The following is a 16831-nucleotide window of genomic DNA, read 5'->3' as shown; positions in this document are numbered from 1 at the left end:
TAACCACGGTAAAAAGAGACATCATCATATAGCTTGTAAACAAATTGTAAGAAAATATATCCATGCAAAATTACAGCTCAAAAAAAATTTAAAACAATCATTTTAAGTTATGGATGCTTATCTCCATAATTTAACTCCTGAGTTCATCTGTTCTTTATAAATACTTGCTGTAGCCAATTCGTGCTGAATCTGAAAATATGGAAAATAGATTATTTAAATACAACTACTAAGGACTAAAACTTATGATGTGGTAAGGTGAGTGTACATCTTACTGTATTACTTTTATCATGTTTTTCTTCTATGCTTCAGCTGTTCTGTGACTTAAGAATGATGGAAAAACTCAACTTTGTTTTTTTGTTTAAAGCAGGCTCCCAGTTGTGAATGGGAGCTCACAGACCTGTGTCATTTGCCATGGCTACCAGCAACATTACATTAGTTATCCAAGTCATTAGTGTGATCATTTCAGTTCAGTTATTCAGTAATTTAAACAATTAGAATATTTCTTGGAATGATAGCTGTAACAGTAGTCCAGGAAATAATCTTCCACAGGTGACCTACCTGTGGAATCCAACCACCCAAACCCAAAAACATTTTCTTTCTCCTTGTTGTGAACTTGTCTAGGCACCTTCATGACACAGCTAAGTGGCCTAAAACAGCTAACACATCCTAAAAGCCATCTCTAAAACAAGGCTTTTCTAGAAATACTGAATCTTAGAAATTCAGGTGTTGTGTGGCTCTTCTGGGACAAAGATCCATCTGGACACCAGAATCATGGTCTTATCAGTACCAGTGCTCTAGGAAGAGGCAGGAAGACATCAATACACTTTCTCTCAGTCCAAATCTCTTAAAATATTTTCCATTTCCTTTTATGCAACTTCAGATAACTGTCTGTATTTCCCATCTTCCTCTCTAGCATTTGATGAAAACAAGCATCATCTCGTTTCTGTCTCACATGTTGGAATTGACAAGTTACTTGAGAAGAGAATACTCTTCACATTAAATGAACTACAATTCTTGAGGAAAATGGTTGAGTACTGTAGTGTACTCTGTAATAAAGCAGCAAATGGGTATCACTGTAGTAAGGACATTTCAATCTCTTTTGTCAGGTGACAAGAAATAGAACATGAGGCAATGTTGTGTGGAAGCAGTGCTTTAGGGGCATGGTTTAGTGTTAGATGGACAGTGTTAGATGCGTACTTGGACTGGTTGACTTTAAGGATCTTTTCTAACCTGTATGATTCTGTGTGAGGCCTGGTCCTGGGTAAGACTTTAGGATTTAAACAATGCAAATGGATAGAGCAGAGATGTAAGCAGGGAGAGAAAATTTGGTATATTGCTTTGTGAAAACATTTTCTCCTTTAAATGAAATAGTTTTACTCAAAATACAATCAGCAGACAACAGAAGAGAGAATAGATACAGTTATATTTCCACACTATAATCTCCTGCAAATATGCTATTCGCTGAACACTCACATCTTTGTATCTGCAGGGAAACACAGAATATATCCTTCCGTCCCAGTGACCATTTTATCATCATGAATAATGTATAACATACAGATTGCGGTGAAATTTTATGCACAGCAAAGGATTTAGCTTGACTATTCATTAAGTTAAACAATGCTGTGAAGTAAACCAGCAAGCTTTGTTTCAGTCCTTCACTAAGAGGTAGAAAACACTGGTGCTATAAGTGGAGATTTACTGTGTGTGTGAGTGCTTTATTAAACCTTTGTTGTAGGATCTGTAGCATCTATAGATATTTGGTACAAAAGATAAAATCGGTCAGATTTTTTTTGATGGATAAATTTTAACTGTAGTTAAACTAATTAGTTGTTGGCTATTCAGTACTGGTGCAGGTCTTTTTCTTCAGGCACTTTGTGACCACTGTGATTCTGCTTGCAAACAGCAATGCAATAGCAAGTGGATTCCAGCAGGGATAACAGACACTTACTTGAAGTTTCTTATCAGAACACTTGCAAATGGTTAAAATTCATTTTCTATGTTTAGAAAAGTTAAATATAGAGGTACATCAGGTAAAATTCAGAATATCTTCATTGAAGTCAGTGAAATTCCACAGAATCACAGAATGGCAAATTCTAGAGATTTTAACCAGTTAAATATATGATTTCATATCTGAGTCCTGAAAGACTGAGCTATCATGGTAGGTTTCTGTTCAGATTAAAGTATTATGTCCCTTTTATTGTCTAAACCACCATTCAAATTCTGCAGTGCCAAGTTGTGAAAATCACCATCCTGTAGATTAGGAAATATCTACCGTATTTCAGAGGAATATCCTTTGTGAGCGATTGCTAACTAATGAAAAAAGATGTGCCCAATCTGTGTCTCAGTTTAGACTGAAAAATTATTGCTGTTGACTGTAATTTTAAATGATGTGTAGTGCATCCTTACTGACAAATGGTGGTGTCGTTCCAAGAAATGCTACATATGGTGCTTCTGGAAGCCACATAAGAGTGTCTTTCATATAAAGACACAGAACATCAGAGATTGTAAAAAGTTTTAACACTGACTTTAAGTTAGCAATTAAATAAATATGGTAGCTCTGAAAAAGATAATCTGCTCTTTATTTGAATTTTGAACTTAAGAATTTGTCCAGAGGTCTCCAAAGCATACTAATTTATGACAGCTAAATACCATTAATATTATTACTTGCCAAATAATTTTTTTTTTTTTTTTTTTTTTTTTACACTAAGCTCTCAATTTTACTTCAGGGAAATAGAAGCAAAAATGAAAAAGCCATCATATTGAGTCTATTAAGTGGAGGAGTGGATTCTGAAACAGTTATGTGGACAGCTGTGGCTTTGTACTGCTAAGAAGATAGGACATAAATGAAGTCTTTGACAAGCAGGCTTTGCTTTGTATTCTGGATGATGTTAAGAAAAGAAGATGGAAAAAATGACTTTCCCAAAGCATCAGTATTTTCAAAGCAGAAGTATCGTCTCAGAGTGACTGAACTAATCTTCCACTATTTCAACATATTTCTAGCGTAGAAATGATGCTTTTGATGCTAAGGTGTCTGTAAAAGTGTCTGTGACAATTAAATACAGCGTCTCTTTATTAGTTCTTCATCCTTTGATAGGAAAACCCATTTCTACCTGCAGTAGATAGCTCTGCCTAAAGAGATGACAGTCGCTCCATAAAGAACAATCACAAAATTTTGCCCAGATGGTACTGCAAAAAAAAAACCAAATACATATGGATGATGTGCACTAGCAAAGATCTTGATAATCTAAAATTTTAGCTTATATAATCTCAGTTTTGCCTGAAGTTACACCTCACCAATGAGAGCCTCACAAAAGAGCTATGTAAATGTTATAAATCAAGTAACAATTTAATGCAGAATTAGGATCATTATAGTGAGGAGCTGCGGAAGCTAAGAAACATGAGTTGAAACTCTTTCAACCCTGCTACGGTAAAAACTTCACTGACACATTGACTTTCATATACAAATGTAGAGTGGTTTACCAATTTACAGATCTTACACATTTTATCACAAAATAATGAAAAAAGGGACTCAGTCTTGTGCTGTCCTCTCTCCACAAAGCATGTTGTCCAAAGGAATGTACTTTCTAATCTAAACTAAAAAATATTTATAAATGTCTAATCTTTTCTGCCCTCTATCTGCTTTGTGATGAGGTGTTTCAACTAATGTGACACATCCAAAGAGCCTCCCTGAACTTCAGGCTGAACAGTAGTTATATACCTAATAATTACAAGCATAGCAAACTTCTGCAATCTCAAGTAGCAAGACGAGAAGGGATTGGACCAGATGATCTCCAAAAGCACCTTCCAACTCTAATTACGATATGAAGTCTCAGTTTCACATTCCAACCCCTTAAACTGTCTGTTTTTCAAATAGCAAAACTGTGCATATCTACATTGGTCTCAAACACGTCTTCCTACAACATTAATGTGAGAAGTAGGAATATCTCAATGAGTGAGATTTTATTGCGATGTCCAAAACATTAACTTTCAAAAACTTACTGTAATCTGCGAATAGGGAAATACATGTGCCTTTGCTTATCTCTGTTGTTAGACATGAAAACTTCTAGCACTCAAAAATAAAAACAGATTTCTGTGTGTATTTAAGTATAATCTGGACTTTACCAAATTTGTTCTGGATATTAAAAGCTCCTGCAGAATTTAGGCCACATAATCAGAAGGACTGATCTGAAAGTCTTAAGGAGATGAAAAGGGCTTTGTCATTATAACTTTCATTAGTATTAATGGCACTTGCACTGCAAAAACTCTGCTCATCTGGATATAGATGCACCCCTGATTGTTCTGGCTGGTATGCAGTTTTACAAAGACAGACATTTAGGCAATTGGATATCCATGTTGACTTATGATCCACTTGGAATTCAGATAAAAGATGGAATTTGGTGGCTTTATCCTTAGTTGCGTTGGCTGTATTCCCCTCCCTCTCTTCCACACTAATCTCATAAAACATTTGTTGCATTTTGAGACTCATAGTGCCAAAATGGTTTGGATGCCAGACAAGCAAACAAATAGCTATTACTTTCCTACAAATCAATACCAAGGGAAAGGAGTGCCTGCAGGCTGCTCTTCAATAAGGTTTGTTCTAGATTTGAGAGATGTCCCAGACAAGCATGTGGTTTTTCATCTTCTGATTTCACAATGTCCAATATAACACACTCAGTCCTATCTGCCTGACTTTGGACATGTTTGCAGCACCTTCATATTCAGGGCCTCACTGTCTTTGTGAAAGGATGTATTTGATTTGCTTTCTCTTTTCCATTTAGAAAATGATTTCTTCTTGGAGAAGGGATATTTAACTGACTATACAACAGGAGTATGGGTTTTTATACATCAAATCATTTTTTTCATTTACTCTGAAGACTAAAAACATAAAATTTAGTGCCTTCTGCTTGGAATGAATCTATTTAGAGGGATTTCCTTCAGGAGGGAGAACCCTGCTTCAATTATGTTCTTTTGAATTGCAATTAGATCTTTGAACCCTAGACAGCTGAATAAACAAATTTCCCTCACCAATTTAATTATCTTGGCCTGTTTTTCATTACCAGCAGATTACTATGTAGCATACTGCTGTTTAGAATTCAGTTTATGATTGCCAGTAAAATACTACAGACAGGTTGTGGACTGTATCGCCAAAGGGAGGATGGCTGGATTGCTATTGTTTGATATGGAATGCTGAAGCTCCAAGAGATGTAATGCTGATGCAGGATGGGTTAGGTGATGCCTGGAGGCTACAGTAGTGGTATTTAGTACAGGCAACGAAGGCATAGGTTGATGAAGCTTCACTAACAAGCTCAGTTCAATGCAATGCAAGCCTGGCTCTCTCATTTGTGCTGTGTGTTCCTGCTTGCTTTTGTCCTGTGCACAGTCTCATGCTGCTTCCAAGTTCACTGTACCTTCAGCACCTCCTGGGAAAAAGCAGTCTTATGTGATGAGGCCAGGCAGTGCTGTGGCTCTTTCTCATTAGGCTGTGCTGATGGAGGACAAAGAACTGAAAGCCTCTTTCCTAGTGAAGTTGTATTTGTGCCACTGGCTTACAGCTCCAAAGGCTCAAGACAGGGGAAACCCTCAGGCTACTCACACTGGGTAGGTCTAAGCTGGAGGCATCAGAGAGCCTGTAGGGAGGAACATGCAAGGCCAAAGCTGAGCAAAGATCTATGTTAGAAGAACAGAGCTTTTAGTCTCTGAGACTAATTATTCCTTCGCTATCACTCCCACGAACACTATCAGCTGCGTCTGCTTTCATTCACATGTGCCAAGCATGTGCTCTTGACCCCCTACAAATCTGCTTCCCTGCACTTTCCCACTTTTGTGCTGTTAAGGAGAGACTGTACAGACTCAGTCCCAAATAGGAACATTAATTTTTGACTCATTCATATCCAAACTCCACCCACTTGCTTAAGACATTTGTAATGTCATTAAGAGTTTCGATATCCACCAGAAGAAGCTTACAGCTCCAAAGGCTGTTGTAGAAGAAGGTCAGGGAAGGGAGGTACTGCTATATTCTGCCAGAAACAATCTTACAACCGTCTAGCACCATTCAGTTTTGATAAGCACTGACATAGCTGGTGATGTCATATTCTAAGTTAGATTCTGTCTTCTCCTCTATACCTGGCAACACAGACTTCAAGATAGCACAACAACCATTAAGGCTTGTCTACATGTTTCTGGTGCTGAACTTCTTTTTTACTGCACAAGGAAGGCTGAATTTACTATATCTGCTGCCACACTGCTCAAAACCTGAAAAAAAAATGATGGATGGACTATTTTTTTGTGTGTTGTGTTCTGGTTAGCAAAAGTGAAAAACACTGGAAAAAATTTATGCTGAACTTTCCAAATGCACAATAAGCTCAAGTTCATCAGAGTGGAGAGAAGCTGTGTGACTGAATGAATCTAATTATTGTTCTTGTCAGTAATGTGTTGCATCAAATTGTTCTCTCAAAGGAAAGTAATTCAACAACACTGTGTACATACTAAGTGATATTTTGGTGGTGAGTTGCATAAGCTAAATGACAATTAGATTTGTTTTATAATAGGTCCCACCTGAGTCAGTGAGAAGAAAAACAGACATGCCAAAGGTGGTAAGCACTGATGCTTCTCCGAATATACAGTGTGAGCTCAACCGTATTAAAAGATTTTGCTAAAGTGAACTATAACCTCAGCAGTAATCTGTCATCTTTCCTGTGAGTCTCCATGTATAAAGCAGGCTACTTTTCAATGTTTTGTACAATACTATTGAAATCTGAAATGTGTATTGTCTCCAGAGAGTTTACCTGCAAATTTGTACTTTTCAAGGCTTTCCATTTCTTCATTTTTATGTCTTTAACAGTTCCACCCAAAAGGGAGACGATGATTATGAAGATTACACTTCAAATAAGACTTGGGTTTTGACTCCCAAAGTTCATGAGAGTGATGTCACTCTTATTTTAAATGGCTTGCTGGAAGGATACGACAATAAGTTAAGACCTGATATAGGAGGTAAGTTGGTTTTCTTTTAAGCCCAACTTTGATTAAGTGGTGAAGTGAAAGCATTTTCATACAATATTATACTGTGCATGAAGCAGAATCCATCTAAAGTAGTTATAAGAACAAAATGAGATAGTAAAATATCACTGGCACAAAAAGAAGCCATGATTTTAGAAATCTGCATACATTTTTAAGATTCCTAAATCTCTCCTGAGACAGCTATTAAGACTGCTGTAATTTGCTGAATCAGGCCACATGTAATCATGCACGTGCATGGGATTTTGGGGAATTAAGAGGTTTTTCTTCTTTATGTACCTAAGGGAGATTGTTAGAGAATCAAACAATATATATATATTGGAAAGGAAGGCCCAAGTAAGGAGAATGCATGCTGATTCTTGCACTGAGTGATGGACTCTCAGAGATTCTGACAGGTCGGAATTGACTGATGCCATTTAGAACCATGGAATGAAAGAATATCCTGAGCTGGAAAGGACCCTCAAGGAGTAAGTCCAACTCCTGGCTCCACACAGTACCACCCAAAATCCAAACCTGCCTGAGTGCATTATCCACATGCTCCTTCAACTCCAGCGAATTGGTGCCATGACCACTGTCCTGGGGAGCCTGTTCCATCCTCTGGAGTGCCCAACCATCCTCTGGTGACCAACATTTTCCTAATATCCAACCTGACCCTCCACTGACACAGCTCTATGTCAATCTGTTGAATCACTGTTCACCAGAGCAAGAAGCAGAGCAAGAAGGAAGGTTTCACAAAAGATAAATGCAATCAAGTAGATAAACTTAATTTTCCTAGATTTTCCCCACAACTAATGCACATATTCAAGCTCAGATCCCTAATGGAAATCTTCCTTGAACTGAAACAGCATTTGCAGGGATCTTTCCATTGTTTACTGAGGGACATGAGAGATAAGGGTCCTTGAGCTCACAGGAGTTAGACTGAGAAGGCCCCATATGGGCACAGAACAGCCAGAAGATATGTCTGTAGAAGAGGATACAAAAATAGTAAGGTTGCAGTAAAGCAAAAAGAGAATTCACAGGTAGGCAGAGGAACACAGAGAACGCTACGTTAATGAAAGAATCTTCTTTTAACAAGCTTATGTAGGCTTATAAGCTAAAGACATTTAACTTCCAGCACATGTATGTAGTCTAAATCAACAGAGGAATTTGCCTTATTCTCTCTATGACATTAGAGGGCTGAGAGAAATTAAGCATTCATAAAAAGCATCTGGGAAAACAACCAAACATGTTTTAGTCAAGGTACGTGAGAATAATAAAACTGAAGTAATGTCAGAATAAATTATTCTAACAACTGTTTTTATTTCCTGTTTTAGAGCTTTGAGTATTAATACTATTTGGGGTTCGTGAAATTGTCACTTATCTACAGCTATCTCTGCAGGCAACAGCAGTCACATTGCTTTCAGCATAGTTAACATTAAATTAGTGATGCAACGTATTGTGAGAGGAATAAGTTTACTTTTGTTGATAGTGTTTTGTCTGATGTGTTGCTGTGATTTGACATGAAATACACATACTCTCCATCAGATATGACTCACTAAAGTAATGACGCTGGTTTCTGTATTTGTTCTCATAGCATAAGAGAATTTGTTCTGATATAATTATCTGATAGATATTATACAAGAATAGATATTATACAATAAGTTGTATTGTTCAACTTATTTTAACCTGGAGACATTGCTGTAAAATCATATTTATTCTATCAGCACATTTTAATGAGGCATCCATAGCTATTCAACAGAGGTATTAAAACAATCTCTTCATCATTGTGACTCTTTTGCAGTTGACTTTGACCTTCACTCATAGTAGTGACTCTTGTTTCTCTTACAGTTAAACCAACAGTAATTCACACTGACATGTATGTGAACAGCATTGGGCCAGTGAATGCTATCAATATGGTAGGTAAATGACTGCCACATTTTTCTACAATTTGTTGCAAAGCCTCTATCATTTTTGACATTACAAGGTTTCCATTAGTTTTAATGTCATATTATACATAAATTATTTTCAAACCTCACTATTATTGATGTGAGGACTAGATGAGCTATGAAACTTAGACCCTAAGAGCAAAGTTTAACTATGTCTTCGTATAGCTGATGGAAATTGGTCTAGCCTTAGCAGCACAATGGCTACTTACTTCATTCTTGTAGTTTTAATGTTCAGAAAGAAACCTCAAATGATTCTTTTGCATTTTACAATTCCCTTTGCAGCTATTGGCTGCCTGGTGGATGCCGGTGAAAATGAGACTTCACCACTTTGACATTAACTAGCAGTCACAGCCAATAAAGACAGTCAGATCAGCTGAAATCTTAACTGTTCTAGATGCAAGGGAATAAGTAATTGTTCTCTAACATGATCAAGTGTGGGTTGAGGCATGGGGGTACAGAATATGAGTAGATACATAACTCCATTTTACTGTGGGTCAATTTGTCAGTAGGAAAATAATGACAAATATTTTTTTAAACAATAATCTTTGTTAAACAACCCTCTCAAAAATCTCATTTAAAATGTTTTTTATCACTTCTAGTATCATCTGTATTTAACTTTTTGTTTTTCATATGACGTTAAGGAAAGTATGTCAGGAGCAATGTGAAATGCTGAGTGCTATGTTTTCATCAGTATTTCTGGTTAACACAACAGGAATATACAATTGATATATTTTTCGCCCAAACGTGGTATGACAGACGTCTGAAGTTCAACAGCACTATAAAAGTGCTCAGATTAAACAGCAACATGGTTGGGAAGATCTGGATACCTGATACATTTTTCCGAAATTCCAAGAAAGCTGATGCTCATTGGATAACAACTCCTAATAGGATGCTCAGGATCTGGAATGATGGCAGAGTGTTGTACACACTGAGGTATTTACACTTGACTTTAATTTCAGTTTCTCAAGGGAAAGCCAAAAAGATGGGTTCTGTGAATTGAGGTCACTTGACATCAACACACATTGTTTTTCCCTTACGTGTGCAACCCTAAAAAGGAGACATATGTAGAATACACTATTTGCATGCAATTTATTTGATACTGACACAGTAAAATAGTTTCATTTCTACTTGTAGATTTTATTGCCTTGCTCTCAAAATAGTTATATTTCTATACTTAAAAGAAGATAAGCATGGTTAAAGTAATTCATCTTCATTTTCACGTGTTTTATTGTTTAACTGTGGTTTGGACCGTATTGCCTTCTAACTTTTTATTGGTTAAAATAATGAATTAGAAATGTCCTTGAATCAAGGAGATATTATAAGTGAGGTATTATCTGCAGCAGAGGCCTCGTACTCTGAACCAATTAGTAGTTAGATAGATAAGGCTTCACCCTGACAAAATATTTCATTCCTCAAATATATTAGGAGAAAAAGGAATATCTTGTTATCATTGGTCATTTATAGTTAGGTCAAATTCTCAGATATGCCCTGTTTCACTAAAATTTCCATGAATCCAAATTTGAAATGCCTGTCTTCAGATTTCTCATCAGCCTGGATAATTTTTATTTTGAGACTTTTACAAATCTTTTAAATAATTAAGTTACACGCATACCTACATTTCGATGTTACATATGCAATGTGTACTAAATTAAATAATATACATTCAATTATAATATATTTCCTAAATGTGGAAGTTCTAGGTATGTTTTTTTTTGTTTGTTTTTCTGAAGTGTTATAGTAGTTGGATCTATGTAAAGCAAAGATAAAGATGGTATCTGTTTAAGAGAATTTAAAATTTAAAAGGAGAATACAGAATCAAAGATGTTAGCCATAAGACAGACCATCAGACCATCAGAGTTTCAGACTATTTTTACAAAGTGATTTTGATTTTAGGCTCTTGTTTTATTGGGTGGCAAAGAGAAAAAAAAAGTAGAAAAGTGTGCTCATTAGCATTTTAATGAATCATTTGAAGCTTTCCTTAAGACAACCTTTTAATGTTGCAAATATTTGAATTACAAAAAGGAATTTTATTTTGTAGTTATTTTACATTCGTTACACATTGCATCACATTGCAAGAGATAAGAGAATGACTGGAATTGAAATCCAAGGTAAATCAAAGTAAGCCTGATAAAGAAGATCCTAGATCAACTTTTGAAACACTAAATTGGACTTAAATACACTACTGTCTCTTTGGGCTTTATCACCTTTCTCTTCAGACCTCTTGGTTTCCCTCATTAGAATGAGATATATGTGATAAAACTTACAGTTGTATCAAATATTTCTGTATGCCTAGTTTCTCTAATGAATCACAGCAAACACTAGTAAGGATTCAACCTGGTTTAATCCTGAAGAGAAATGTGGTAGTATCATTGCAGATCTGGGATTCTGTCTGAGAGAGATGGTTGATTTCCTCAATTCCTTCTCCCAAGCTCAAGAACAGTCAATCCAGACCAGCAAACAAATCAAGCAAGCAGGTCTGCATGGATCAACACAAAACTCCTGACGAAACTCATACATGAAAAGAAAATGTACAAGAGATGAAAGCTGGAGGAATATAGAGACAGTGTCCAACCACCCAGATACAGAATTAGGAAAGCCAAAATTCAACTGAAATTGAATTCAGTGATGGACAGGAAAGCACTAAGAGTCTCTACACGTGCATCTTCAGCAAAAGAAAGATTAGGAAAAGTGTGAGCACACCACTGAATAGGAATGGGGATCTGGTCTCAAAGAACACAGAAAAGGTCAAAGTACACAATGCTTTCTTTGCCTCAGACTTTACTGCTAAGACTAGCCTTCAGAAATCCCAAATCCAGGTTCATGGGATTCTGGAGAAATGGACCAAGATGACTCTGATGGAGTTTAGCATAGGAAAATTTGAAGTTCTGTAACAGAAGAGGAATAATCCTATGCATCAGGACAGGGGGTCAAACAACAGGAAAATACCTTGCGGTAAAAGACATGAGGATCCTCATGGACAACCCATTCATAGAGATTCAAGGAGCAGACAAGCATGACTGCTTTTTCCTCTCTCCCACTCCTTCCTCCTTTTCAAAGCCTTTCCTTTTGCTGCTTATTTGCTTACAATTCAGGTATCATGCAGGTCATGCATGACTGAGGCTACATATAGGCTAATTAAATGAAAAATAATGGAGTTTTTAGCAAGCAAATCAGGGGATGCATCTCATTTAATTTTGGATTTCTAAAAGTAAGTGTCTGCCTTATAAAGATCTGCAGCACCTACACCATTTGATATTCAGTAGAGAGAAAAACCTTTCTGGTGCATTCCTCTTCAGATTTAATTTAGATGTCTATTTTGGAATGAAATCAAGAATATTCTCAGAGTGCCTTTCTTTTCACTAGCTAAGAAGATATTGAGATGGCTACTTTGGATGCAGATGTCTGAATTTGGAGTCTTGACTATTGCTTCTTAAGAAGTATTTTTTTTTTCCTGTAAAATATGTTTCCATAGTGCATTTTGGCATGTTGTCACACAGAGATTTGCTACTGCTCATGAGAAGACCTGTGCATCCACTTAGGGATTTGTTAATCGTGAATAATGCTGCTTCAAAAGCATAAAAACAGTTTGGAATACATATTAATACATACATATTAATAATTTCTTTTTCCTTTCTATATTCATTATATGTATGCATATTTCATACTCAGGTTTCACACTAGGAACAATCCTGGTTTTTTTTTAGCCATTATGAAGCTTTTAGTATAAGCTTCTCATGTATGTATCTGATCTCTTTTTCCTCAGACTGACGATTGATGCTGAGTGTCAGCTACAGTTACACAACTTCCCAATGGATGCCCATTCCTGCCCCCTGGAATTTTCAAGCTGTAAGTAACATGCTTAGAGATAGCTCTTTCCTGACCCATGCTGAACTACTTATTAAAAACTTATATTTATATACTTAGAGTCAGTTAGGGGTATGTTTTTGCTAAACATAATGCAACAATTTTCAGTTTTATTTTGAATTTATTTGGAAGTGCACAAAGATAATTTAAGAACAATATGTAAAAATGATATAACTTCTGGGATCCTTGCAATTAATATTTATGCTTAAATTTCAGCACAAAAGTAAAATGTTTTATCTTTGGCATTGGAGTCTTGTGGCCTGATACTTTCTCTTTGCAAATGGGTTCTATACTATTGCAAGTGTTGGAGACAAGGGTTTGAATTTTGTGTTTGGGTCAAAGAATGAATACTGAGTCCAACTGAAGTGATTTGGGTCTTAACAAACAGATGGTCCAAACTACATCCTATTATGTACAATAAAGTGCAAAACTCAGTATTGAAAAATGTACCTCAAATGATATTTTAACTTATAATAGTAAAAATGCTATATTAGGTAAAAGGCACTACTAAGTAACTTGAGGGAAAAGTATATATGTGTATATATAAATTTACTTGCAATATGCTTTTCCAGTTTCTTCCAGAAATAGAAAATAGTATTTTTACTCCCCAGAGTACATTAAAATCCTAGCAATGACTATGAAACAAAGCATTCTGTATTTTCCATTGCAATAAGATGGTTACCCAAGGGAAGAGATCATTTACCAATGGAAGCGCAGCTCAGTGGAGGTGGGAGATACCAGGTCCTGGAGGCTCTACCAGTTCTCCTTTACGGGATTAAGAAACACAACCGAGGTGGTGAAGACAACATCAGGTAAGACAACTGATCTATTTACCATCATATTTTCTTTTTATGATTTTATTGAAGGAAACTAAGGAGAAAGAAATCTCTTACTGTTTGGAACTTGACATTGGCAATTCACAGAACAGATACAGCCTTTTAAATAAGGAACTATCCAGGCTTTAGTATTTCCTAAGAGGAACTTACAGGAAGAAAAAGTTGCTGCCTGCTATCAGTTCTTGCCTTGTGCTTCTGAAATACCTGGCACTGCCAGGACACAGCCACTACTGCAAGGGGTGGCTGGGCAAAAGAACTTCCTAGCCTACGTCAGCACAGGGAACAGCACAGCTGAGTCACAAAGTAATAATCTGATACTGGTTTGAATATTTAATAGTCCTGTTCCCAACACTCACAAGCAGAAAGTTGACCTGGACAGAAATGAAATCCAAAGTCCCAGCCTCTTTTACTACAGCAGCTCCACGTGTATTTTGTTCATTAAAACAGGGCACATTTAGCTCTCAGTAGAGAAAACAGCCTTGCAAGCCTGAATCTCAGATGATTTTCCTGCATATTTTTATCTCCTTGGAAACAAGTAATGGAATTTAAAATAATAAACGAGGAAGGACTCCGCTTTTAATAAAAATGGCAATTTGAATCCTGCTAGCTTTGTGGGAAAGTACATTCTTCTAGACATATATATTGTTTTATTTGTCAGCAGAAAGGAAATCAGTGAATATGAGAAAGGATGCAAAGAAGAATTGCATTTTAATGTTCATGTACATCATGATATCCCTTGTCTTTGATTCCTTACTTAAATGAAAGCATTTTTTCTTTCAGATTGCTTTTGATTTTCACCTGATTTTATTGCTCTGGCAAATATATTAATTCAAATTCAGACATCTGTGTTTAGTCTGACCTGAGAAATATCCCCATCCATTGGAAAGAATAACACAATTCTTTCTAAAAGGTCAACATCACTGTTATATTCAAAAGGGAAGTGAGCTACACTAGAGCTGAGAGCAGCCTGCTGTGCATTGCACTGGAGTGCAAACAAAGAGTTTGAGAATTAATTCAGCTCCCAACTCCTGAGTCACTGGATATTAAGCACCACTGGCATATTTAGTCTTATGAGCAGGGCAAAACTGAAATGAAGCCTCCCAGCTGTAGTCACAATTGCCCTATGGCGTCTTCTGCCATTTTAGCTGAGGGAAATATTTAGTCAGCTATTTAGGAAAGCATTTGACCTTTCTCATTTTCCTAGGGAAATAAAGGTGCAAAAGAGGACAAGATAGCACTTGCGTGTATGGAGCCATAGCTGCTAGTAACTACCATAGCACATGACATATTGAAGTTGCTCTCCAAGCAAAAAAAAACACAAAACAAACACACAATAATGCATCTCACCTCAACCTCCCCTGCAGCAGTCACAGCACAAGCAGCAGTAACCACTAAGGCCTCATGCTGCCCAGGCTTAACACTAGCTTTACTTCAATTACTCGAGTTTCTTTTATTTCCTACTTTTTCTTTCCTTTTCTGCTTTGACCCATTCTCTAATAAACTTATTTTGGTTAGAAATAGAACGCAATACAATTCTAACGTGCTACACATTCAGATCCACATCTTGCACTGGTGAATCCAAAGCACTCTCTGATGTTCTGCTGTTGTGTAGTGAAATATACTGGAAAGTATATTTCCAGTAGTATATTACAAGTAGTAAAGCATACACACCGACAAGTACTTTCTCATGCAAAGATAAAACTTACTTCAGGAAATAGCCATTAAAGGCTGTCTACTAAACTGGAGTACTACCATAATGTTGCATCAGTAATTTTCACATGACAACACACCTTTTAAATGAAGAAAGTAATTACCAGTTAGCACGCCCTTCAAAGAAACAAAGAAGTCACTCTAATCGCTCAGCTACTAAAAAAGACTCATGAAAGCTACTCAGCCTCCTGAACTACCTTAAAGATCTGCTGATTACAAAACCTTGCAAAACTAGCCCGTGCTTCTCCTCCTGCAGCTATCCTACATTTGATTTTCTCTGATCCTTTGGGTTGTATAGTTATAAGTGGGCAAGAAAATTAGATTTGATTTTGATCCAGGTGCAGAATCTAAATAATTAGAAAATGGGGAAAAAAAATAAATTAAAATAGAGATTGTCATTAATATCGTTTACCCCCTACAGATACTGTGATATAGCTTGCAGGGCCCAAAGAATGTTCATTGTTACATAAGTTCTTATTAGCATGCTGGGAACTGCATTAAGCTCAATATTCCTCTGCCCAACAAATTATCTACCTATAATTACTCTAACATACACACATTTTTAACAGTTTCCCTAAAATAAAAGACAGGGAAAATCATGAAAGTTAAGAATTTCAATGCCTGCATAATCAAAACGAGATACAACCATTTATGCAACTAATTGCAGTGCTGTGGATAATGGAGTTTAGGTACAAACTGACAGTAGTCCCACTTCAATGTTTTACAAGACTACTCACACCTCTTCCTCCTAACTTAATTTGGCTGACAACAGAAATCAGTAAAACCTGAACACGAGAAGGAGGAGTTAAAAGTGAATGAGATTGAACAGGTGTAAATCAGGAAGAGCCTGCAGGTAGTATCCAGGCATTTGAGAAAATGGGGCAAACTTTTTCTAACTTCATTTACTCCATTTTAAAATAACCTTTTGGTTCTGGCTTCACATCTCCCAGTGACTAACGCATCCTAGTCCTTGAGGGCTGTGCTGGCTTGGTGACTGGAGCAAAAAAATAAAATCAGAAAGGATGGCTGTGACTGGGTTATTGAAAACACTGTCACCCCTATTTCTGTCATGCCATAGCTGAATATTTGAGATTTGTGCTGAGTTATGGGCAGAAGCAAATAAGAATTGTTTGAGTGCAAGCTCTGTAAGATCGGATGGACTTGCTGAAGTGACTACCTGTTGGTTAGAAAATCCTGTCAGAATAAGACAAAGATGGAAAAACAAGGCAAACGGGAAAAGACAAACCATCCTGTCTATTTATCGTATCTGAAGCAAGCCATTCAGAGTTGTCAGCTTCTTTATCTCCCCACAGAACATTCTAATGCAACTCTAATGTTTTTCGAAAGTCACAGACCAAGCAATAAACTATGTCTCAGCCAGAGAAATCCACTGTCAATAGTAATGGGAACTGCTAAGAAAAGTGATGGACTTGCTGGACTGTTTTCCCATCTCATTTATTTCTCATTTTTAATCCACATTGA

The 16831-nt window shown here is 36.6% G+C and overlaps 1 protein-coding gene across 1 annotated transcript in view; it reads left to right on the top strand.

The window, feature by feature from the left end:
* Nucleotides 1–16831, top strand: part of GABRG2 (gamma-aminobutyric acid type A receptor subunit gamma2) — a 67389-nt gene that overhangs the window by 18412 nt on the left and 32146 nt on the right. The window contains exons 2-6 of the mRNA XM_003210277.5: nucleotides 6842–6990; nucleotides 8842–8909; nucleotides 9652–9872; nucleotides 12703–12785; nucleotides 13478–13615. Coding sequence (XP_003210325.1) covers nucleotides 6842–6990; nucleotides 8842–8909; nucleotides 9652–9872; nucleotides 12703–12785; nucleotides 13478–13615 — 659 coding nt within the window. The remainder of the gene's footprint in view (nucleotides 1–6841; nucleotides 6991–8841; nucleotides 8910–9651; nucleotides 9873–12702; nucleotides 12786–13477; nucleotides 13616–16831) is intronic.

Source organism: Meleagris gallopavo, chromosome 15, assembly GCF_905368555.1.
Source record: "Meleagris gallopavo chromosome 15, MGAL_WU_HG_1.1, whole genome shotgun sequence".
Classification (NCBI taxonomy): Eukaryota; Metazoa; Chordata; class Aves; order Galliformes; family Phasianidae; genus Meleagris; species Meleagris gallopavo.
The sequence above is the reverse complement of the archived record's forward strand: the minus strand, read 5'-3'. Positions and strand labels throughout refer to the sequence as shown.